The 23,052-nt window shown below is 54.1% G+C and overlaps 2 protein-coding genes across 2 annotated transcripts in view; one reads left to right on the forward strand and one right to left on the reverse strand.

Moving 5' to 3' along the window:
• Gnaz (G protein subunit alpha z) overlaps positions 1-13,189 on the reverse strand; it is a 47,906-nt gene extending 34,717 nt beyond the window's left edge. Inside the window, exon 1 of the mRNA XM_005070766.4 lies at positions 12,994-13,189. The gene's annotated coding sequence lies outside the window, so the exon portion shown is untranslated. The remainder of the gene's footprint in view (positions 1-12,993) is intronic.
• The window catches only part of Rsph14 (radial spoke head 14 homolog), a 73,759-nt gene extending 51,181 nt beyond the window's left edge, over positions 1-22,578 (forward strand). The window contains exons 5-7 of the mRNA XM_021227539.2: positions 18,399-18,624; positions 20,389-20,525; positions 22,274-22,578. Coding sequence (XP_021083198.2) covers positions 18,399-18,624; positions 20,389-20,525; positions 22,274-22,515 — 605 coding nt within the window. The 3' untranslated portion in view covers positions 22,516-22,578. The remainder of the gene's footprint in view (positions 1-18,398; positions 18,625-20,388; positions 20,526-22,273) is intronic.
• Positions 22,579-23,052: the final 474 nt, after the last annotated feature.

The following is a 23,052-nucleotide window of genomic DNA, read 5'->3' on the forward strand; positions in this document are numbered from 1 at the left end:
TGGGACATCTTCCAGACCGCTTCTGAAAGTGCAGTGCGAGGCTGGCTCCATGGTAGTACTGGATCTTGCCCCAGGAAGAAAGGGCAGCCTGGCCCTCCCCTGGCCTCAGGGCTCCTTTCCTGACTACACTGTGAGTATGGTCTTCCCTGAGATCCCCACTGTGGGCTTATCTGGGCGTCTGCTCTGCCCCCACCCCCCAGCTGCCAGCTCCACTTCCTTCAGAGCAGGTGCTCAGGGAGAAGCTTCGCAGAACAGATGGGTAGATGGTCCAATGCCGAAAGATGTTTGCACAGAGCCCGAACGCTCCCCAGCGCTCCCTCGGGAGTACGTTACCTAATGTGACCTCGCTAGGAGCCTGTAGTAGAGGGGTCACACACCAACAGCCCACATGGACCGTGGGCCCTGAGGTTTCTGCTGGTCCATGGACCCTCCTGGGTGTTCTGGGACCTGGTTCTGTTGAGACCCCAGGGCCCCACTGTCTGCTTCCCTGACGTTTTGGCTCCTGCTTTCCATACATCCCCCTGAGATGGGCATCTGCCCTTCATGAACAGGAGCCCCGTCCAACAAAGACCCCAGACTTAGAAGTTTCTAGTTCCCTCGTCCATGTGAGCAGGAGTCCTCCTCCTGAAGCTTCTGCTCTTCTCTCTCCCACCGTCGAGCCCTGCCTGCCTAAGTTAACTACTTACTACATATTCTGTACCAGGCACGCCCTCACCCCGTGTCCTCTTCTCCCTGGTTCCTGGGCTCTCACACCGTATTTTCTTCCTGATTCTCTAGCCCTTACCTGGTGTCTTTTCCTCGAGGCCCCTGTTCCAGTCCTCATTTATACTCTTTCTTTCTAGGCCCCCAGACCTAGTCCTAGCCCTGCACTCTCTGCCACTCCCTTACTCCATTCTCTCATCATCCTGGCCTATGACCCCTTTCCAGTCCTGTCCTGTGTCCTCTCCTCCTGGTCCCTATCCATCTACCTGTCTTACTGGTTCCGGGACCTTTGTCCCACTTTCCATGCCAGAAGCATGTCTTCCCTGCAGTTTGCCCCTAAACTCTCCCTCTGCCAAGCCTGGCAACTTCTAAGACTCCCTGGTCTCTCCTGTGGTGGAGAAGGGGCCTTCCTGGGAGCTCTTCTAAATTACCAAGCAGCCCCTTCCCACCCTTGGCCTGCCTCTTGTGACTCTGTCCATTGTACGTCACAGTTGACATCCTCTCAAGTAGAAAGACAACCCCTATGTAAACAAACAGACAACAGACACCCACAACCAAGAAGACCGATTTTAAATGTAATAAATTATTAAGATGCCTTTCCGATACCCACTAATTACCAAACACTGATATGGAAGATGGGGCTGTTGGCATGCTGCCTTAATGAGAAGTGACTTACAGAGGATGCCGAGGAGAAAAACTAAGCACTGCAGATGCTTTCCTTGTCACTTAATACGGATATGAGTACATTCCCATGCTACGGTGCAGAGGGACTGCGATCCTCCCTGAAGCTCAGGTTCACAGTCTGGAGCAGCCAGTAGTGTCCTTGCTTAACCACAGCAACGCACCTTGTGTGACACCGGTGTACTTTCTCCGACACCAGCGCATTGAGAGTGGAGCTGTTATTCAAACCCTGGGCCGTTATTACTCCCTGTGCCCAAATTTAAACTGTCTTACCCACGCCAAACCAAACTACGCAAGGGTTGGAGGACTTACAAACCCGCCACTGTGGCTTCTACAGAAGCCCCCTTGATATTCATCTTCTATTCGTTTATGTAATATTCAAGGACGTAATTATAATAAGGGCGGCTGGCGTAAACACGCTTGGGACAAACACAGCTGACTCACAGGGGTTGGAAAACAAGAGCTCAGGGGGTACTTGAGGGCTACCCACTGTTCTGGGTGCTGCCATGGCCAGGGGCCAGCATGGCACGCTTTGCAGGGAGAATGGAGAACTCCCATCATTCAGGGAGCAGATGACAGAGGGGAAAAAGGGTTCTTCTCACCAGTTTTCTATAAGGCTTGCAAATGACTTTGCATTTCATTTATCACAACCCCTGCAAGTGTCTGAAGATGATAGAAAATGCAGGATATTACTGATTTGGCTTAGGAAAACATGACTATGTTTGTGGTATTTTTGCAAACAAAGTCACTAGGGCCCTGGACACCGGGTTAGCTTTTCCATGTTGCCCCTACAACCTTCCTGACTTGCAAATTGGCAAGAGGCCCTCCTTCTTTGCCCACTGTAGTTCTCTCTCTCTCTCTCTCTCTCTCTCTCTCTCTCTCTCTCTCTCTCTCTCTCTCTCTCTCTCTCTGCTAGAATCCAAGTAGATATCAGGAAGTATAGGTTTATGTATACAGTGACCCCCTCCTCCAGACAGCCCCAACCCAACCAATGGCTCTGCTACATCTAGGCAGGTCACAGCGGCCTAATAGTGTCCTATCAAAGGATGGTGAGATCACTAGAGAGGCCCTTTCCTGTATCCCTGCGACTTTGGCCAGCCACATGTGTAATCTTCTGGTCCACAGCCACCAAGACCGACCAGACAAGAGGTGAGAGCTTCACCGGGAGCATTGACTGGGCAGGAAATCTGGCCAGGACTGAGAGATTAAAGACGAAGAATTCCACCTATGGGGGAGAAGGGGGGGAAAAAAAAGAGCCAAGAGGTAGGGCCTTTAATGAGAGCCACATTACATGGTACGCCGTGCTGCCCGAGACAGCTGTGGCCTGGGGAAGGTTAACTGCTGGTTTAATCCGGTCCCTGGGCTGGGGAGATAACCCGATGTCACTATACTGGACCTCTGCAGATTCCTGCCCTTGTCTGAGACATCCATGGTCTAAGCCGGCTTCCCGAAGCCCCTTTCTCCTCTTTGCTCTTTGGAAGGTGAGGTGCACCCGCCATCTACCTGTCTCCCCGCTCTTCCCTGCTCTGCCCCACCGCCCTTTTCTGGACACGCCCAAGCTGCCTCTGGGGCTCAGGTTCAGTTCACACAGCCAGTGTGATCCCCTTGCAGATGCCGGGATCCCCCTCAGGTCTGAGAAGGGCCCAGGAATGTGCACGTTGTCAGTGCTGAGATCCGCCTGGGGCTAGCTGCCTGGGCCTCTGCATCTGCTCCTCAGCCAGCACGAGGTCACGCCTGTGAGGGTCTACACCCGAGGTGACTCCTGAACCTCGATGAGCAACCCTGGTGAGGTCCTGAAGAGGCAGAGGCTAGCTCGTGGTAGTAGCTCACACCTTTGATCTCAGCACTGGGAGGCAGAGGCAGGTAGGCCTCTGAGTTTGAGGACAGTCTGGTCTGCATAGCAAGTTCCAGAACAGCCAAAGCTACACAGAGAAACCCTGTCTCAGAAAATCCAAACCAAACCAAACTAAAACAGAGGCAGAGGTTGAGTGGAGAGTGCCCATACCATGACCAAAGGAAGGAGAACACCCAGGAGAAACTCTCCTGGAGTGGGGGGAGGCGGGGCTCAGGGCAGGCTGGAGAATAAGAGAAGTCCTGTGAAGTTCCAGCCAGGGAAGAGGACATGGGGAGCTTAGGAGGGGGAGTAGCCCCCCTGCTCACTGCTGTCTACTTCCAGGTAGAGGCAGGATCAACACAAGCATTCCCCAGAACGAGGGCTCCATGGCCCTGCTGCATACACCCACGGGTGTAGAACAACAGTAGGTGACGGTGTAGCCACATGAGCGAGGCACGCCCATTTATACTTTCCAGTCACTCCCTTTCTAATGGGGCCCCGCCGTTATCCTTCTAACTCCATCTATAACCTGGTCACTGAGCTTAATCTGCGAGTCTGTCACCTGGACCATAGGCGTGACCTCGTGGGTGCCCTGGCTGTCACCAGCCCCATGCACCTGGTGCTCCACCAGCAGCTAAGGACTTCTTAGTAGACATAAGGCAGTTGACGTCTCTCGTGCTTGAAGCCTTCTTTCTGTCCCTTGTCGTTTTAGTTCAGGGCCCAGGGGGCTCTGCTGTGGCACACTCTTCAACCACCTCTCCACGCCCATCCCGTTCTTTGCTCAACTCCCCTGTAATCTCTGTCACACAGGGTCCCCTCTCAGCTCAAGCCAGTTGTACTCTCCATCTCTTCCCTGCAAGTCTGCGAGACTCTGTTCGGGGGCATCTTACACCAATGGTTCAGATGTCTCTTTCTTGCCGGTCATATTTACAAGCAAAACTAATCACCCTGACCCAAATATCCGAGGCTTACCTCCCAGTAATGTTTCCCTCTGTAACAACGCAACACTGCATAGCTCGCGCACAGTGGAGTATTTTGAACACAGTGGGTTCTATCCCCTTTCCTATCGTGACCAACAATGTAAGCAGCAGAAGTGACTGAGCCAGGGATGGCAGAAGGGACATCTGAACACCCCTTCCCCGGGATGGCAATGCTGCGCTGTTGAGGAGTCATCAGATCTGGAGTCCCGGACATCTTCTATCTTGTAAATTCTTTGGGGGCTGGGTTTCTGTGGCTGCCTTCCCTATATGCAGTCCGAAGCCCCACCCCCCCAACAGGCCCGTTCTCCCTCCTTTAGAACTGGCCTTCTTAATCCCGACCCAGAACATACTCAGAACCTGTTACCAAAGATGTGTGTGTGTATGGGTGATCCAAGGAACCCCAGGAGCTGGGGCAGGGAAGGGGTGCTGGTATATATTCAGGAGGCTCCTTGGAAAAGGCAGGTGGAATTGGGGGACGGGAGTGGCCCCATCAACACTTCTGTTTAGTTCCAGTCACAGGGTAGGGCAGGCTGGCGGTGTGTGTGTGTGTGTGTGTGTGTGTGTGTGTGTTATCGCAGAGGAAATCGATGCCTGGCACCAGCCCAGTGTTTAAGGGAAATGAATAGATTTTGGCCGAGGACAAAGAGAGTTTGATTAATCAGAAATTGGATAATAGAGGCAACACTCTAATTATTTTTCTTCCCAGCATTTATCAAGAAATATGTTTGCAGTGCATATCAGAGGTAACAGAGTGGGTGAGGGGGCAACTCGGCTGCAGGGAATGTCTGGCTGGGGGACAGGCCATCTGCACCCAAACTCTCTGGCAGGGATGGATGTGAGACCCCTGGAAGCCAGTCCACAGGGCGATCGGAGGGAAGAGGGGCAGGTGGACACAGCTGGGGCAACTGAGGCCAATGAGGACATGCCCTGAAGAGTGGAGCAGGGCCAGAGGCGGCACGGGGACAGGTCACCAGCCAGCACAAGCCCCACCCTCACTACTCAGAGCCCCGCCCCTTCACCTGGCTCTGCCCACCCAACCCCAGCTTGGGTGCAGGGCAGAAGGGCGCACACTACCATTTCAGGTCAAGCTGCTTCTCAAGGAGGGCTAGGACCGCTGAAGCCAGGACAAGGGTTGTAGGTCCGTCTTGCCAACCCTCACCTAGGAGAACCTTCAGGGGCCACCCCCCGCAGTGGGAGGGCTTTCTCTCCACGGGTCAGGTAGGAACACTGAGTGTCTCAAGAGTCTAGGATTCACACACCTTGTCATTCTCTGGTCACTCTGCCTCCTCCTCCCATATTATCCCTACTCCTGCAACACCTCCTGTGGAAATCCATGGTTTAACGATCTCTTCCCATGATCATCTGGTCCACTCAAATAGGCAGGCTTCTTGGGTTCCACACTGGAATGACATTTATGCCCAGGAGGAGCTTTGGCCTTGTTAAGTGGCCCCTCTTATCCACTAGCTTGTTCATTCATTCATTCATTCATTCATTCATTCATTCGTAAAGTCCACACAATGAGGCTGCTATGGGGCAGGGAGGAGTCACGACATCAGCTGACATAAGGGACAGTCAACAACAATGGACAAGATGCTTCTGAGACTCTGGGTGCCAATGACAAGGGTGCTGAGGAGAGCGATGAGTCTGTGTGTGTGTGTGTGTGTGTGTGTGTGTGCGCGCGCGCACGCGAGTGTGTATGTATGTGTGTGTAAGGGTCACATTCCCAAGTAAGGAGATACGGGGATGAGTTAAAGCCGATGGGCAACAGGCAGAGTGTCAGCAGCGGGCTAGCTAGCTGCCGGCGAGCACATCTGCCTGGTGGGCGTCTTACAGGTTATCACTAACCAACCCTGACTGTCCCCTCTGGGTAGGACAAGGACTTGGAGCCCTCTTCACCACAGCGTGGTTTAGGCAGCCACTCTGAATCTGGGATAAGCAATGAAAACTTTCTGTACCCTTGGCGCGGCCCAGAGCCCCTGGTTTCAAAAATGAGGAGGGCTGGCGTGGTAACTCAGCTGCAGGGTGCGTGTCTGGCATGCGGAAAGCACCCCTAGAGCCGCCGCAAAAATTAAAAGCACCAAACAGTGAGCAAATACATAATAAAGGTGGGGAAACTAAGCTGGGGGGGGGACAAGCGGGGAGGACAAGCGCGTCTCAGGATCCTCTTGCTATGACCTGACCAGCTGTTTCCAGAGCTGGGACCTAGAAAGGCCACCTAGGAACCGCTGTGATGTCCCCTTAGGGCAGTTTCCCATGGGGTCGCCTCTTGTGCAACACTCCTGTGTAAATTCCAATTCCTCCTTTGATCAAGGTTCTGCTGAGGCACATCACCAAGGGGCCAGGTGTCAGTCTGGGGCGTCTGACTCTGTGTTAGCAGCCAGGCAACCGACCCGTGTCTGTCTGGTGTGTGAACCTGACGGGGCCCAGGGTGGTGGTGTGTGATAGGCAGCGAAACCCAAGATGCAACGACATCTCTCTTAGGAGCCAAGGGCCAAGCCGGGGCCACCGTTCTCCACACCAGTTGGCACATGCCAAACCTCTGCAAGAGAGGGGCTGCATCCGCTTACCAGGGGGTCATTCCCCAAGAACAGATCTCTTGGGTTCATTTTTTTCTCACGGGCGAACACCAAAAAAACCGTCCATGCCTCACACATCTTTCATTCAGAAACAACATGCAAACGGCAGGTAAAGGGAGCACAGGTCAGGCTGTGGTGACTGACAGGGGGGAAAAGAGACGCGTGCAGGACACAGCCACATGCCTGCCTGGGATGCCTGGGATGTGATAATGTTATAGTGAGGTCCCAGGGAGACTCAAGCAAGCATGGGGTCAGAGATGTGAAAATCCTCTCAGCATGGGGCCCTGTGTGAGAACCCTGAGTGAAAGAGACGGCAGCTGTGAGGCCCATTCTGCCCCGTGGAGAAACCTGGCCCCGCAATACCCATGCCAGCAGTCAAACGACCCTGCAGCTACAGAAGAAGAATTCATTGCAGACATGATCTGAGAGAGCGCAAGGATGGCGGCTGAGGCCAGTTTCCTCTCTCTCCCTCCTGAGTGCCCAACCTGGCAGCGGACCCTCAGTTCCCTGCGGGGGATGAGCCCTAGTGTCAGCCCACAGGGGCCTCCAGGCTACTTACTTCTCTCAGCATCTCTTTCGAGAAAAGGAAACTGAGGCCCAAAGGGGTGAAGGGGCTAGGGAAACAAACCCCGTCCCGGAGCTGCACACCCCTCACCAGCCATGGAACCAGAACAGCAAATGCCCAGGGCTGGCTGCGAGCACAACGCTCGGGCTGGATCAGAGGCCAGAGCCCGAGAGCTGGCAACAGGTCCACTCTGGCTCCAGGTCCACAGGTCTAGTCAGGTAGGCCCCCAGCATGCTTCCTGTGACCAACCGGGAGATAAAGTCAGTCTACAGAGGAGAAAGTCGAGCTATTGCCATTCTCCTGAGAATTCCAGGTCCCTTAAGGCCCTTCCTGAGCTTGGCTTGTCGAGTGCAGTGGCTTCCAGGGTCTCCAGAGGCACCGAAGATCACCCCCCACCCCCACCCCCATCAGGTCTCAGGTATTAACAACTAAAAGTGAGGTAAAAACAGGTCTCTCTTCCACAGCACTGATTGTGAAGGGATGAGAAACATTTCCTGCCCGCTCCTGGAAGGCAGTTGGCTACGAAATCCGTGGTAGATTTGGTCCGGCCTTCTTGGGAATGTCTATGTCCGGGCTCTAGGGGAATGTGAACATCAGTCTACACCCCTCCGACCCAACACAGCAAAGGACGGTGGCATCTGTGGTTCACAGGGACACCCTCTCTAAGGGATTGGGATCCAGGCCAGGCCCATCCAGGAATCCTGTCTTGGTGGGGTCCTCCATACCCCGGGAACAGGGGTCTCCCTTGTGAAGGCTTATCTTGATCACAGCCTACCCCAGCATGACCTCGGCCACAGGAGCCTTGGGGACAGGGTGTGCATCTAGTTGGATTCTGCTAGAAGGAACGTTGGGTTTGACTCCGAAAGGCCCCTCCCTGCACTGTGGCTTTTGACAATCTAGCTTCCTAGCACACATCTTGATGGATTCTCCAGGGACGTCTCTAAAAGAGACGTATACCTTAATTTAGAAGTGAATAACTCAAAACTCTGTGATGCAGCAGGCTGCTGTGGGAGAGAGAGAGAGAGAGAGAGAGAGAGAGAGAGAGAGAGAGAGAGAGAGAGAGAGAGGAGAGAGAGCGCGCCACTCTCTCTCACGGAAGCCACTGTATGAAGCTGCCAGTCACACCTGCCCCATGTCTTGAGTGGCCACTGGCCGGGGGGAGGGCGTGGAGGACAAAGACGGAGGGGGAAGAAATGATAACACACAGGGAGCAACTCTTGATGTGGGGAATGTGTGTGGCTTTGGGATCCCTAGCCAGGAGATCATAGACAAGATCACAGGCTCGTTCCGACTGACCCCACACAGCTGATCTACCCACTCAGGGGAATGAAGAGAGAAGAGGGAGGGCAGCAGGCACCTCACAGCACAACTTGTTAGACCTCTTTCTCCGCACACCACAGTCCTATAGTCCGCAGAAGTAGGCCAGCTCCATGGCCATACACACACCGGTGGCTACACAGGGCTCTCAGTCAACCTAACATTAAGCTGTGGCCATTTTGGAATGCTTCCTAATCTCTTACCAAGGCCCCAGTTAACTGTGTGGCCAGAGCTTTTCCACGATGCTTTAACCCCAGTGTTTAATGCGGGGACCCCCGCCGCCTGTCCTGGGGTGCCTTCTCCAGTTTCCAAAAGGACCATGACAAGGGTGTTCCCGCCTATCCGGTCTGCCAGCTTCAGTCTCCTGCCCTCAGGTCCCACTGGATCTGCAGTGAACCCACTGGCCCACCCCTTCCTGAGCACTTTGGCGCCAAGGACCCCATTGACCTCGCTCTGATCACAACATGGTCAATACCTGCCGGAGTCTCGTCAGATGCCCGAGCCTCTTCCTCTTGCAGGAGTCTTCAGGAGCCTCCTTCCTTAGCCAGCTGTACTCTGGCGGCCCAGATAAGTCCCTCAGAGCTCCCACCTGACTCATCCCCTCCCACCACCCCTTCTGCCCGTCTTCAGTCCCTCGTCCGAAACACTGCCCAGCCCCAAGTGGCCTCAGGGTCTCATCCTAGCCCAGTCTACTTTGGCGTTACTTATAATATCATTGCTCTTTGGTAGTGGGGATGGAACCAGGAGCTTCCCCTGCCTGACAAGTCTCTCCCACTTAGAGCTATATACACCCAGCAGAACGGAGCACAGTAAAAAACCCCGAGTGGTTTCAGATCCTCCTCTGTTCTAACCTGCCCAGGTCCTCTGACTCACGGGAGTGTGAGCCTTCCCTGACCCAGTCTGAAGAACCTATCCACAAGACTGCAGTGAGCTCTGGCCCGCTATCCTTCTCTTTCATGTGTACATATGAGCATGTTTATGAGTGTGTGGTGTGAGGTGTACGTGCGCATATGCGCGTGCGCGCACACACACACACACACACACACACACAGACCAGAAGACAACCTTGAATGTTGCATCTCTCTGGGTGTTTCGAGAAGGGGTCTCTCATGGGCCTGGGTTTGGCTGATTGGGCTACACTGTCTGGTTAGCTAGGCCCAGGGACTTGTCTGTTTCTACTCCCCATGCCCAACAAGGGAATTAATTACAAGTACGCACCCCTCACCACCTGTTTCCTTTTCTTTTTCTTCATGTGGGTCTTGAGGCTGGCACTCAGGTCAGTGGCAAGCGCTTTACTGACTGAGCCATCTTCCCCAGTCCCTCCACTTTGAACTTCTGAGACAAGGTCTTGTTCTATAGCTCAGGCTGGCATCAAACTTGGCACCCCCTTGCCTCTTCTCTTGTGTCTCTCCCCAGTGTGGATACATTAAGTGATGGCTGACGTGGGGACCAAGGACAGCACTGCTAGTTCTTTTTCGATGAGGACAAGAAGGGTCAGAGAAGATGGGTCTGAACTATAGGCAGCAGGACCAGGAGCTGTCTCCATGGCTTCCGATCCTTACCCCAGAGTCCCTGCTTAATGGCTCTCTGTTACTGAAAGCCTTGGTGCTCCTAGGCTCTCCTCAGGCTACACAGAGTACAGTGTGGCCTCTGCCTGCCTGGAGCTAACTTTTGGTGTCCGCATCGAACACTTTTTAATCACGTTCCTCTGAGTCAAGCACAGGACTCACAGGCTGACCCAGGCTTGGATACCCTGGGTTTCCTTCCTGGGGGCTTTGGGAGTCCAGTGGGCTATCTGCTTCCTCCAGAGTTTCCACGAGCAAGTCACAGTCAGCAGCAGCTGTTGCACCTCTGCAGACACCCAGTGTTTCTGAGGCTTCTGTGAGGTGGCAAAGGCATGCTCTGTCCTTGCCTCCAGGGGAGGAAGCACACACGCACACACGCACACACGCACACTGTCATCCAGGTTCACATTCCAGACTACTGAGTAGCTAGACTATCTGCAAGAAGGCTGTCTCCCAGCAGCCTCTATGCAGGGGCCTCTTGGTAGTGATGTCTGTAATCCAGCCACCCAGACACTGTTGGACTCACCATAGGATCTCTTGAGGCACAGACTGAGACTTTTTTTTTTTAATTCATAGGAATCAGAAGGTCTAGGAGGTTGGGGACAGAAGAAAGAATCCATTCTCTATGCTTCAAACTCTGAGTTCCACGGCAGGTCCCTGGAATGGGTCAGGGCAGGAGACACAGATCATGTACTCCATGAGGGCAGGCAGGCTGTGTTCTTGCTGTGGCACCCGGAGCCTCAGCCAATACCGAGTGTGTGTGTGTGTCTATCTTTGATGGGCATACTACCAAGATGAGTAAGATCCAGGCCCTTCTGAGAGAAAATCAAAAACATCTCTGGGCACAAAAGAGCATATCTAGGGCAGAAGGTAACATGAGTCTTCTAAGGAGGAAGAACTACATCTACTCACAGGCCGTCCGTCTCATAGGAAACCATCCCTCAGTGGGACATGCCGGAAGAGTTCTACACCAAATGTCAGCATCCCTTCAGGTCTAGAGGAGACAGCAAACGGAAGCCCAAGCATGGGGCAGCCCTCTGCAGCTTCCTGGGTCCCTCCACGGCCCCTCCCACCATGTCATTGGTTTTCAACCTTCCCAACTCCAGACTCAACCAGCTAAACGTGGTCTCCTTCAAAGAGGGTGACTTCATCTTGGCTAAGAAGGGGGCTGGGTGGGTTGGCTACCCAGGGCCTTGGCTCTACCAGAGACAAGGTACCTTGTAAGGGCAGACCCGGGTGGCCAGGAGCCCTCTCTCATCTTTGAAGTTCTTCCTCTAACACAACTCAGTTCCAGGGGTCACAGAACCATTTCCTTTTATAGACATGGGAGCTGTGGGTTCCACTGAGACAGCTTAACAATGGTGTCTGGCCACGGTGTCTGGCCTTTCGCCCACCTCTCCCTCATAACCCCGACTCTTCCCCACGCACACCGTGTACAGCCTAGCCACCACAGCTCCCGAGTCTCCATTCATCCTCTCCCCCCTGCCCACTGCACCCATGTCCTTCAAGCTCCAGTTCAAATGTCACACTGCCCATAGGCAGGTCTGACCTAAAGCCTGGGGTATCTCTCTCAGGCCCCTCCCAAGCCCCCTGCACTACACTGAGGGCCTGATGATCAGAGCACAGCCATATTCCCCCCTCCCCCATAGGAAGGCGAATCAGTCCTGGGAGGGCAGGCCCAGTCCACTCCCACCCTTCCACCTCAGCACCGGGCCCTGGGGGAGCCAGCACTCAGTAAATGTTTGCTTAATTGAATCTGGCCAAGCAGCTTCCTCTAGACCGGGGCCAGGTTAGCAGAACTAGATGATTCCTAGTGCAGGGGAAACCACTTGGGCAGAAAAAGAGTCTGTCAGGGCTCAGGCGTCTTGCCCCAATCCCCTTCCCAGACAAGGCGACCTCGTTTACTAGCCTGGTCCCTCCACCCCGAGACTCAGACTCCAGGGAAGCCTGGTCTCACTTGGCAATGCTTTCCCATCCTCCTCTATGTAACAGGATCCCCAATTCTCGGCCTAGGCAGATTCCTGCCATCCTCACCCAGACAGGCTCAGCACCTCCCCAAAGGCAGAGCCCCCATAGATCCACCGCAGGATCCCGAGCAGAGGCCCTCACACCCCTCCCCAAACACCCCACCGCCTTTTAAGGGAAAAAAATATTGAGCCAGGAACACATTACAATCGCAGCAGGTCGATACTCATCTCTGGCTCCAAATGCCTCCAAGGAACCTGCTCCCTTGCAAGAGCGATGACCGAGAACAGCGAGCTTGTTGTACCCGGGCCTCAGGGCCCTCTCTTCCCGTTCTATCAAGGCCAAGCGCAGGAGCTCCTGACACCTGCGGCTGCCTGAACCCCTGCCCCCCGCGGGAGAGAGACCCCCCGCCTGGCGTCGCTGCCACTGCCGCAGGTCGCCCGCCTGGGCTTCGCACCCGCAGCTGCTCAGGGCGTGCAGTGGTCCCACATCATCCTCGGCGCCCCCTGCCCAATCCCGTCAGGCGGCGGCCAGCCCTCCCGAGGGTTATTGGGCCGCCGTGCCTCCCTCCCCAGGCACCTGTCTGGGCCGTGGCCACCCCTGCCCACCTCGCAGACAACCCCACCCTCGCGGCTCTCCCACCCGGTGGGTCATTCCCGCCTCTGTACCCCTAGCCCTAGAGATCTCGGGTCCCCAGCACAAAGGCCCCAGGCTCGGGCCCGGGTGGGGGTGGGGTGAGCCCCAGCCGCGCCCCCAGCCCTGGGTTCAGCTGTGCGCGCCGGGGCCGCTGGTGCGCTCACTCACTCACCTCCCGGGCGCGGCTTCGTGCGTCGGTCGAGCTGCACCCGGCGGGGCGGGGCCGCGAGCGCGGGGCTGTGGCACCCTGGGTTCTGCACGACGCGGGTGCCGGCGCCCGCGCGAGGACGTGACCGGTCCGCGGGTGGCACACACGCTCCGCCGCCCTGGCTCCCTCCTCCGCCCTCCCGCGCCGCCCGCAAGCGGGTCCACCCGCTCCGCACCGCGCCGCCGCCGGCAGGGGGCGGAGTCGCGAGCGCAGCCCGTTGCCAGGCCAACCGCAGGCGGGGTCTGTCGCTCGCCTGCCCCGTACCACGCGCTGCCGCCGGACCACTAGCTCCGGCTCTTTTTCCATTGGGCGATAACGGCCGACGGACGTACAAGCAGTCCAATAACGACAGACAGGGGCGGGGCCGCGGCTGTGTGCGCGCCGCCGTACCGCACGCGCTGCTGGCTCTAGCGACTGTAGCACTGCACTGCGCTGAGCCTTGCTGAAGCCACTTCTAGCATCTTGGGAAACCCACCCCGAGAGCGTCGTAGCCCTGGTTCCCTGCACCCTGGTTGCCCCGCCCTTGTCTCTACCTCATTGGAGTTCGAACTCAGCCCTGGCAACCTACTCTCTCACCAGTCTCTATGCAAAGTGCTGTCGGTCCTGGCTTCCTTGGATCACCAACCCTTTAGGGCACGTGAAAACACTGGTGGGCTAAGCTAGGAAGGTTTGCGCAGCTTGTCATTCGTCATCTCTTCTGCTCTCCTTTGCAGCTTGTAGGGGCACTTTTAGGAGTCCCTCCCACCCCAGCAGAGAGAAACCAAAGGGAACCAGGTCAGTGAAGTCCCTGCCGGCTTTGGAGACTCCCCTAGAGACATCAGACCCTTGGCAAAATGCACCTAACTGCAGGCTGTGACATTCTGCTTAGTATCAAGAGAAGCCCGTGTGTGGGTCTTGGCTGGGGGCACCTCATTCCGTACAAGAAAGACTCAGACCAGGGGGGGGCATCAGAGTAGTGCCTACCTGTCATTTCCAACCTTGTAACTAAGCATATTATGTGTCTTAGAGCCCCGGGGTGAGATAAGGAGCCATGGTCACATGTTGGTGCCTGCCAGCAGGATGCTTTGGAAGCAGGACACCATCCCACCATCTCCCTGGGAATGGTTCTTTTGCTGTGAAATGGGGACTGCTGTATTGCATGCATACTTGGGCCGGGGTGGGGCAGGGGCAGCCCACCTGTGAAAGTGCTTTCTAAACTTTTAGGAAAGGGACAGGTACTGGTTATGGGCACTGCTGAAGCCAACCTAGACATGCTACAATGCACGCTAGAAGTGACCAATGAGGACCCAAGGCATTTTGCTAATGGTGGAAGAACATGCCTACCAGGTCATCAGGCTGTGGGGCCAGCCTTCTGTCACTGGGGCCTGGCTGGCAGTCCGTCTCCTAATCTGTTAAAGAGGTTACTATAGACTCCTCGGAGGGTTAATGTATAGGAAATAAGGGACCAGGGCTGGGCAAAGGCATTTTTCACGGCAGACCCAGGGGTCAGATTTCAACCTTTTGCAGAGGGTAAAACCAGAGCAAGAATTAGATTACCCACTACAGGTGGGGGAGCAGAGGCTAGCCCCTGAAGTGTATACCAGTGCTGCTTGCTGCCTCCTGGACCTGACCCTGGCAACTACCTCAAAGCAGGAAGCTTTGGTCTCACCTGGTCTTTTGCTGGTGGCCGCCACGTGGGGGTGTACTTCTAGAATACAGCTCTGCACCCTTTTAGGAGACCCTGGACGCAATAGAGCAGAGGGGAGAAAGCATCACATCCTCTTATTATGCACCTGTAGCAATCCAGTGGGGGCCCAGGGCAGGGAGAACCCCGAGCACTGGGCCGGCTTTATAAAGATAGATCCTTGGGCTGGAGCTATGCCAAGAGCAGGATGGCCAGGTGTCAGAGAGACGTGAGTTCCAAGGTGGCCATGAAGGAACGTGAGGTCTGTTGAGAGCCTAGAAAAGGCCAACTTGTCCACCCTAGCACCTACCAGACACGCAAGGACACTAGGGAATAGTCACACCTAGCTAATGGCCTTTTAGTACAATTGAGGAGGTCAGCTTAAGGACCAGCAGAGAAATTTAGGATTAGCTTTCACACTGGAGAAGGCGAGTAGTAAGTATTGTATTATCTGAGATAGGTATGGGCTCATAAGACAGGGCAAGCTGTGTTGCTGGGAATCATTGGATAATGAAAATATTGTGTAGTCCAGCTAGAAAAAGTAAGAGCAGGCTGTGAAGCCAGTCTACAAGACCTAGTGCAGGATAGAGCCTGTTGCATCTGTGGAATGACAGGAACACCGATTCCCTAATGTCTTCACTAGCTTTCCCGATACCCTGGTGTGGGCTGGGGGTGTTCTGCGCTTCCCTGGATTTTCAGGGCCTGGGCTTTGGAGATGGCACCTGTCCTGGCAGGCTCCTTTCTGTGCCCTGCCTATCTTGCTTCCACGACTCACTGATTCTCAGACGGTTACAGCCGGGCTGGTTTCTGCACTGTGTTTCCCTGGGGTCCCTGCATCCCATTCCTCACTTTAATATTCCAGACGGTACCTGGGTTAGTTATAATTAGCCAGGCCTGCCAACTCGTCTTTTAGTGGAAGAGAAATGATGTAAATGAACAGAGAAGACACCCCCCCATACAAACTTTGTTTTTGATGTTTTTCCCCCTTCGTCTCAAAATGAATCTTGGTCCTTCTGCTTAGCATTCCTAGGAGCAGTTTCTGGAGACAGATGCCCGGGGAAACAAAATCTGAGCTCCCTAGGGTCCCGGCTTTGCCCTTGGCTGGCAAGTCCTTGGGCATTAGACTTGTTTTCTGGGCCTCAATTCCTTACCAAGGAAGGGGCTAGATAAAGGCAAGGAGAATGAATGCCTCTAATATTATAACTTTTATGACCTGCCTTTATCCTTCCCCAGCCTCTGTCTGTCTCAGTTCAGATGCTAGTCCCAGGCAGAAGGGACACCAACCACCCCCTACCCCCGCCCCCCAGCTCAGGGTTCCCCACCAAGGGTAGACACAGGTGCAAGTCAGGGCAGAATCAAGTCCCAGTTGGAGGATGAACAGCTTCTGCAGTGCTGAGGGAACCAGGCTCCAAGATTAGGTAATAGGTCCAAGTCACACAGCTGAGAAAAGACACATTTAGGCATCAAGTCTAGGCTCTGTAAGTCTGGGTGGGAAATAAACAAACAAACAAAAAACCCAAAACCCTAAAAACATACCCAAAACCCCAAAACCCTAAAAAGCAAACAAACAAACAAAAAACCAATTCATTGAAGCAGGAAGGAGGAAGGTAGGTGGCTTCCCTGAGTTGTCCTGACATCTTTGTGCATCAACGGGCAGAGCTAGTTGCTGTACCCGGGCACCCCAGGGAGGAGCCAGCCGGATAAGAGCACCAGGAGCAGTGCAAGCTGCCACGAGATCCCTGCCCCACCCCTCCACCCCATGGCCACAGTCACCTGCCATCCAGCATCCTCAGGGACCGGGGAAGGAAAGCTGGGGTGATGCCCGCAAAGAGGAAATTCCCTGGTGCTAATTGGCACCAAGAGACCTTTAGGCTAATTAACCTGTTCATTTGCCTCTCTAGAGTAAATTAGAGGGTTTAACTGGGGAGACCGAAAGAGATGTTTGCTGGTGGCCACCTCCTCAGGGGCAATGGGAGGCTTTGTAGTGGGCACAGTGGGCTGCTGGAGAGGCTTGGCAGAGGGGCTGGCTGCCAGGCGGTAGTCACAGGTGGCCCTTGTGTGGCGGTGAAGAGAGCTCCTTTTTGTTCCCTTTTCATTGCTGTGACTTGGGAAGGCTGCTCCGACAGCCTGGGGCTTCCCGGGTGCTGTCTGTGCCTGGTTCCAGGTTCTCCAGGAGAAGAGGGGTCGATCCTGTTTAGTGGGGTGCCATTTCGCTGTGTTGCTAGCCTCTGTGCCCCATGGTTTGGTTCTAAGATGCCCCTCCCCACAACTGAACATTTGTTCCCCATCTGGTGGCACTGACTTGGGGAGGCTGCGAAAGCGTTAGGGGGAGGTCAGCAGTGGGGTGTGCCTTAAAGTTTATAGCCCCCCACCATGTCTGTCTAATGTGTGCTTCCTGTTCTGCAGAAATGTGAATTAGTAAGGGCTCCCAGCTTGGTGCTTCCATTGCTATGACCCACCTGTGGCCATGCCTTCCCTGTTCTTTCAAGGCTCCTGTACTTGTATCTTTAGTTACAGCAGTGAGAAAAGAAACCAGTGTAGCCCTGGCCTTGCATGGCCCCAGGGATTTCCAAAACCCCCTGGCCAGATCTTGTCGTTTTTAGATGGGGGACACAGATCTTTGGGGGTACAGGAGACACTGTTTTACACCCCACATTTTCTGCCTCAGGTTCTATTCCAGGCATAGTTTGGGTGCAAAAGGAAGTTCCATGCTCCCCCACCACTCTGGAGGGAATTTGGTTGCTTTCCCTTTTCCCATGACGGAAAGGGAAGGAGGGGAGAGAGAAAGGGGGAGAGGGGAAGAGAGGGAAAGGGGGAGAGGGGAAGAGAGGGAAAGGGAGAGGGAAGGAGGGGAGAAATGGTTGGCAGCAAGACATAGTCTTCAAAGGCACAGTGTTAGTTTTCGTAATTCTAAAAAAGCAGAAAGAAGCCATGCACAGAGCTTGGGTGGAGGGGTTTTTATTGGAGGAAAGTGAATGGGAGAAGAGGGAAGGGGAGGAAGGGGGAGGGGAGCAGGGAGACCAGGCCCTGGGACAGGAGCAGCAGAAGAAAAGAGAGATGCAAAGAGGGAGGGGGGAGAGGGAGAGAGAGGGAGAGGGGGAAGGAGAGGGGGAGGCAGAGAGAGACAGAGAGAGGTGGGAGGTGGGTGGCAGGGCCCTTTTAAAAGGGAACAGGGAACGTAGTGAACGTGTACAGGTGCTCTTAGTGGCTGCAGCTGAAGGCGTATCCTGTCAGAACCCCAAGGACAGGTCAGTACAGATGCCTGAATACTAACATTAGTGACCCACTGCTAATAGACCCCACGCCCTATTTAGCTCATTCAGCTATGAACTGATAGACCATTGATGATTCTAATTAATGAGGTAAGTGCCACGGTGAGCCAATCACCTGTCAACTGCGGGGGATCAAGTCTTTAACCTATGAAGCCCTCAGAGATAGTTTATGCCCAAACCATAATAGTGTGGGAGAGAGAGGCTCTCTCTCTGTGTGAGCCTGGATCTGCAGCAGTGGGTTGTGAATTCTCAGACTGCAGTGTACCCGTCTATGGTTGATGCCTTTAAGGCCCAGGTATCCATTTCCAGGGCCTCACATCTCCAGACATCCTGCACCTGAGGACTCCTGCCCACTCCTCGTGTCAATCCGCTCTCCTCGGCAGGCCAACCAGCATTGGGGAAAGGACCCTCTGATGCCCTTTCCCGTTCTGCAGGTGCCCGGGGCATCGTCAGTAGTGGCCTGATCCCCTCTCTGGTATGGAAGCTTCGGTCAGAGGAGGAAGACATTCAGGAGATCATCTTGGACACTCTGGCGCCATGCCTGCAGGAGGATGCCACCGAGGCTCTAAGCAGCAAGGCGGTGCCCTATTTTAAGGAGAAGCTCCTGAGCGAGAACCCCAAAATCCGCAGTAAGGCTGCTCGGGCACTCATTGCCATCAGGTGAGGTCTATTGTGTGTTGACAGCGCGGTCACCTCCCTGAATTTCTGCTGAGGGCCAGAGGAGGCCAACGCACTCCTCCTGGTCTGTCAGTAGACCAGCAGTGGGGCTCCACCTAGTCACATCTGCCAGAGAAACTAAGTGCATCCATTCAGGCATACTTCCTCTGACTTCCTTGTGCCCTGGGGGAAGAGGACACTGGGTTAGAAAAGTACCTTTTCCGGTAGTGTGACCATGGTATCTGGCCTGAGATTGCCCTGTATCCCAGGAAACTCTCTCTTACTCCCATCCTGGACAAAGCTAGCTAATTGGTCACTTCTCCATGAGGGAGACAAGCAGGCGAACACCAGTGATAATGCTGATAGCCAGTGGTCGTTAAGTGTGCAAACATGCCAGGCACTGCCTATAAAGTCAACGGTGCTTAGACAACTGCCTTCAGAGATGAGAAAAATAGAAGCATGAGTTACCGTCACTTACTCAAGTTCACCCAGGGTCAGTCTAAATCCTGGCCTGAAAACGGGGGAAGCACAGAACCTCCCAACAGTCTGTGTCTCCAGAGACCCTTTTGCCTGTACCCATATCCCCTCAGTTTGAGAGGGAGGGAAGTCCTTGCCATCCCTAAGTCCTGGCTTTCCTTCTATCTGGGAGTCTTGGTAGAGGGCCAGGCTAGTATTTCTGGTGGGCCTGACCCAGCCATTGGGATGCTGGCCTGGAATGTTCATTATTATGCATATTCTCAGAGCCACCCAGAACTATCACTATCAGGTCTTTGACCAGAGGTCCCCATCCAATGACACGCTGACAACAGGACTATACCAAAGCACAGCTTCTGCACAGCCCCTCTGGCTTCCCCCATCAGCCTGTGTTCATTAGAATCCCTTGCTATTTTGTGTCACCCGCACAGTGGGTTTGTTCTGTTTGCTGCTGTATACGAAGGACTAGATTACATGCTCCCAATGTCAAGTGCTGATGCAGATAAACTCAGCGCTTACCTCTGTGCCTGGACTGGTACCTGCCTTTGTCCCCGAGTAAATGAGCTCAGGAAGTCCTGCAGGTGGATCCCAGGACTCTTTGTCCTTGATAAACTGCCCCAGGGTAAAGACTGATGGCCCAGAAAGCAACAGCATCACAGTGCCACAGAGAAGTGGCTGCTGGATCTGTTTTCTAAACAGTGTCCCCATAAAGTACCTATGCCTTTGAGTTGTCCAAAGTTCTGCAAAAATGAGAGTTGTGTGGGCAGTGAAGTGAAGAACGGTGAGCAAATGGCCGACTTGAAGTCTGTGTGTTGGGATGTTTATGTGCTGTGTGTGGCGTTACCAGCCCGTGAGGAGGGCTTCCTAGGCAGGAAACCGCGGCGCTCTCATGGTTGAGGAACTCTTGGGAAGTTCACCACCCTCATCTTTACAACTTCATACAACGCTGGAACAGAGAGTGAGCCGAAAGTTACCTCGTCCAGGCCCAAGCCTGCAGCTGCTCGGCACTAAGCAGCTCACTGATGTGTGGAGCAGCTTGGCTCTTCCCTGGTAAAGCAACCAACTCAGGTAGAGACAGACAGTCTTGCTGGGGGTCACACTTGGGTCTTACTCTTCCGCATAAATGGACACATCTTCATTAATGAGCGTGGCTTCCAGGGAAACTCACTTCCCCTGGGCCTCTTTATCTCTTTCACTGACAGCAAGCCACACTGCCAACGCAGGTCCTGTATCTTAGCGTGTGCCCTGGGACATTCCCAGGCCTTACCTCCTTTTATCCTCTCTCTGCCGTAGTATCCCTTTGGAGGGCAAGAACCAGGTGTGGCAGTATGATGTCATTCCTGTCCTGGTGGACCTCTTGACAGACGCTGATGATGAGGTACAGGCTAACGCGGCTGGGGCCCTGATGCACGCGGTAGTGACCACTGAAGGTAAGACAAGGGTGCCCTCCGGATTCCCAAGGCTGGGTGGGTGCAGGCAGGAGAGGAGAGCAAGCCTCCTAGCTCGCCAGCATTCATAGTGAGCTTTCCAAATGCTTCCTTCTCGTGCCAAAGGCCAAGTATTGACCTCCCAGACCTCTAGGCTCCATCAAAATCCACTTTTTGGCCTGTCACTGAGGACCTTTTGATGTCTGGTCCAAGGTTTAGACCTCTCTCATCTTCTCATACACAACGGGCTGCCAGTGATTTCTCTCCAAGTACTCACGTTAGGACCTCTGCCCCTCTACCCCAAGCCATTTCCTTGGCCTAAAGACCTTGCCTCAGACTAAGGTCTCCATGACCCATGAGATTGATTAGTTTGGTGTCTATAATTCTGCTATTCCTGGGTTGAAGCAGATCCCGGAGCCCTTGGCCTTATGTATTTCTTTTCGTTAAAAAAATGATTTTGTAATTTTAGTGATATGCAGGTGTGTGTGTGTGTGTGTGTGTGTGTGTGTGTGTGTGTGTGCGCGCGCGCGCGCTAGAATAACAGGTGTGTGTGAGCTACCTGATGTGGGTGCTGGGAACAGAACTCAGGTCCTTTGCAAGAGCAGTACCACACTCTTAGCCCCTGGACCATCTCTCCATCTGCCTCTTGTGTTCCTTGATCATAACAACTTTTATCAAGTTGTGGGATAGGGCACATAAAAATATAGACTTCCCCCAGACCCTCCCCAGGTCAGGATTCCTAGCCATCATACTTCAAGGCTAAGCCACGCAACCACTGGCTGAGGGAAGAGACCCAGGGTAGACTCCACGTCTGACAGACTAGATATGGCATTCTCCTGTCTTGTCCCTCATACCTTCTGAAAGCCATCTGACCTTTCTGACTAGTCCACACTCACCTACTGCAGCCCCGGACATGATGCTTTTTTTGTTTCCTGATGGCTCTGTAGGTCTGGGATTTATAATCAGCATGGTTCCCCACTGGACCCCAGGGAGAGAGGTTGGGGTTTTTCCAGAGTCTACAGCATCTTTCCATCATTTATCCTCCCCGAGGGAATTCTGACTGCACCAGAGCAGTGTACCCCGTGTGTCTTCACATCGGAGTACCTCAGCCCAAGCATATGTGGGAGGACCTGGAAGGCCAGGGGACCATCAGGCCTTAGCCAACGGCTAGAGACACAGAGGACAGGACCTAGGGATATGTCACTCTTTCCCAGCTGGGTCTCTGAGTCCCTATCCTATGTCAGTCCCTGAGCTGGATGATGGAGCATTGAGGTCTCAGTCTTGGGTGTCTAGAGTTGTCAGAATGATGGAAGATGTGGAGAAGTCCGTGTCCTGGGGATGGGGCATAGGGCAGGTGCCCTGCCTCCTCTGCCAGTGGCTGGAGGACCCCACTGCTCAGCAGCACCATTGTACCTACCATGCATGTTCCGTGCCGGGCACAGATCAGTTGCTCAAGAAATGCCTGCCACATGAATATATAATTGATTTGTCCTTTAAAAATACTGTGTATTTTGTCTTATGAAGGGTGATTGCAGGACAGGAGTAGGGTGACATAGCTAGGGAACTAAACAGTCAGGGGAAGAAACGGATGGCCCAGCTTGGACTCAGTGGAACAGTGCAGCAAAGATGGGGGGGGGGAGAAGAAGGCGGGCACTGGTGGTATTGCTCTTAAAATATCCCAGGTGACAGGACATGGGGAGACAGTCACTCTCGTGCAGATAAATGGGAAACCTAGTGTCTGTGGCCCACAGGGAAATATGCAGCCCTGGATGCAAATGCCATCAGCCCACTCATGGAGTTGCTCTGCTCCACACCTACTACCAAGGTGTGTCTGAATGTCACCAAAGCCCTCACCATGCTGGCTGAGGCTCCCGAGGGCCGAAAGTTACTGCAGTCCCACGTGCCTACCTTCCGTCTCCTCCAGATGCATAAGAACGAGGCCATACAACGAGCAGCCCAAATAGCCATCAAAGTGATCGAGTGGAAGCCATGACTTCCTTTTGGGCCAGACCCGATAGGTTGTCCCTCGGCCTGAATAAATGAGTTGAATCTCCTATGCTGGACTTCCGTTGTCACTTCATGATCCTGGAGCAATGTCGCCACTCTCTCCTGCCAAAGAAGGAACACTTAGATCCAGAATGGCCTGGTTCTGGGAAGCACAGGTCCATCCCATGGTGTGGAGTGTAAGGAGGTAGCCCCACTACAAAGATTTTCTGCTTGGATCCAAAGTCCTTATAGAAGGTAGATAGCAGAACTGAGCCCTCCAGGGACAGGGGTGGGAGGCAGGGAGTAGGACTGGGGATTTGAGGGTATACAGTTGGACCAGGCACCAGCCAAACCGTAAACATTTTACTGATCAGGCCCATGGTGGGTACAACTGAGCATGGCTTTGCCGGACACTTCCCCTATGTTTTTCTGTACAGAGAGAGTAAGGAATCCCGTTAGTATGTGCTCTCTAGTCCTGTCTGAACAGTCGGGGTTACAGATGCCCTGGGTTACAAGTGGACTAGTGTGTCCAGTCTCCATGGGA

Source organism: Mesocricetus auratus, unplaced genomic scaffold (assembly GCF_017639785.1).
Source record: "Mesocricetus auratus isolate SY011 unplaced genomic scaffold, BCM_Maur_2.0 Super-Scaffold_100027, whole genome shotgun sequence".
Taxonomy (NCBI): domain Eukaryota; kingdom Metazoa; phylum Chordata; class Mammalia; order Rodentia; family Cricetidae; genus Mesocricetus; species Mesocricetus auratus.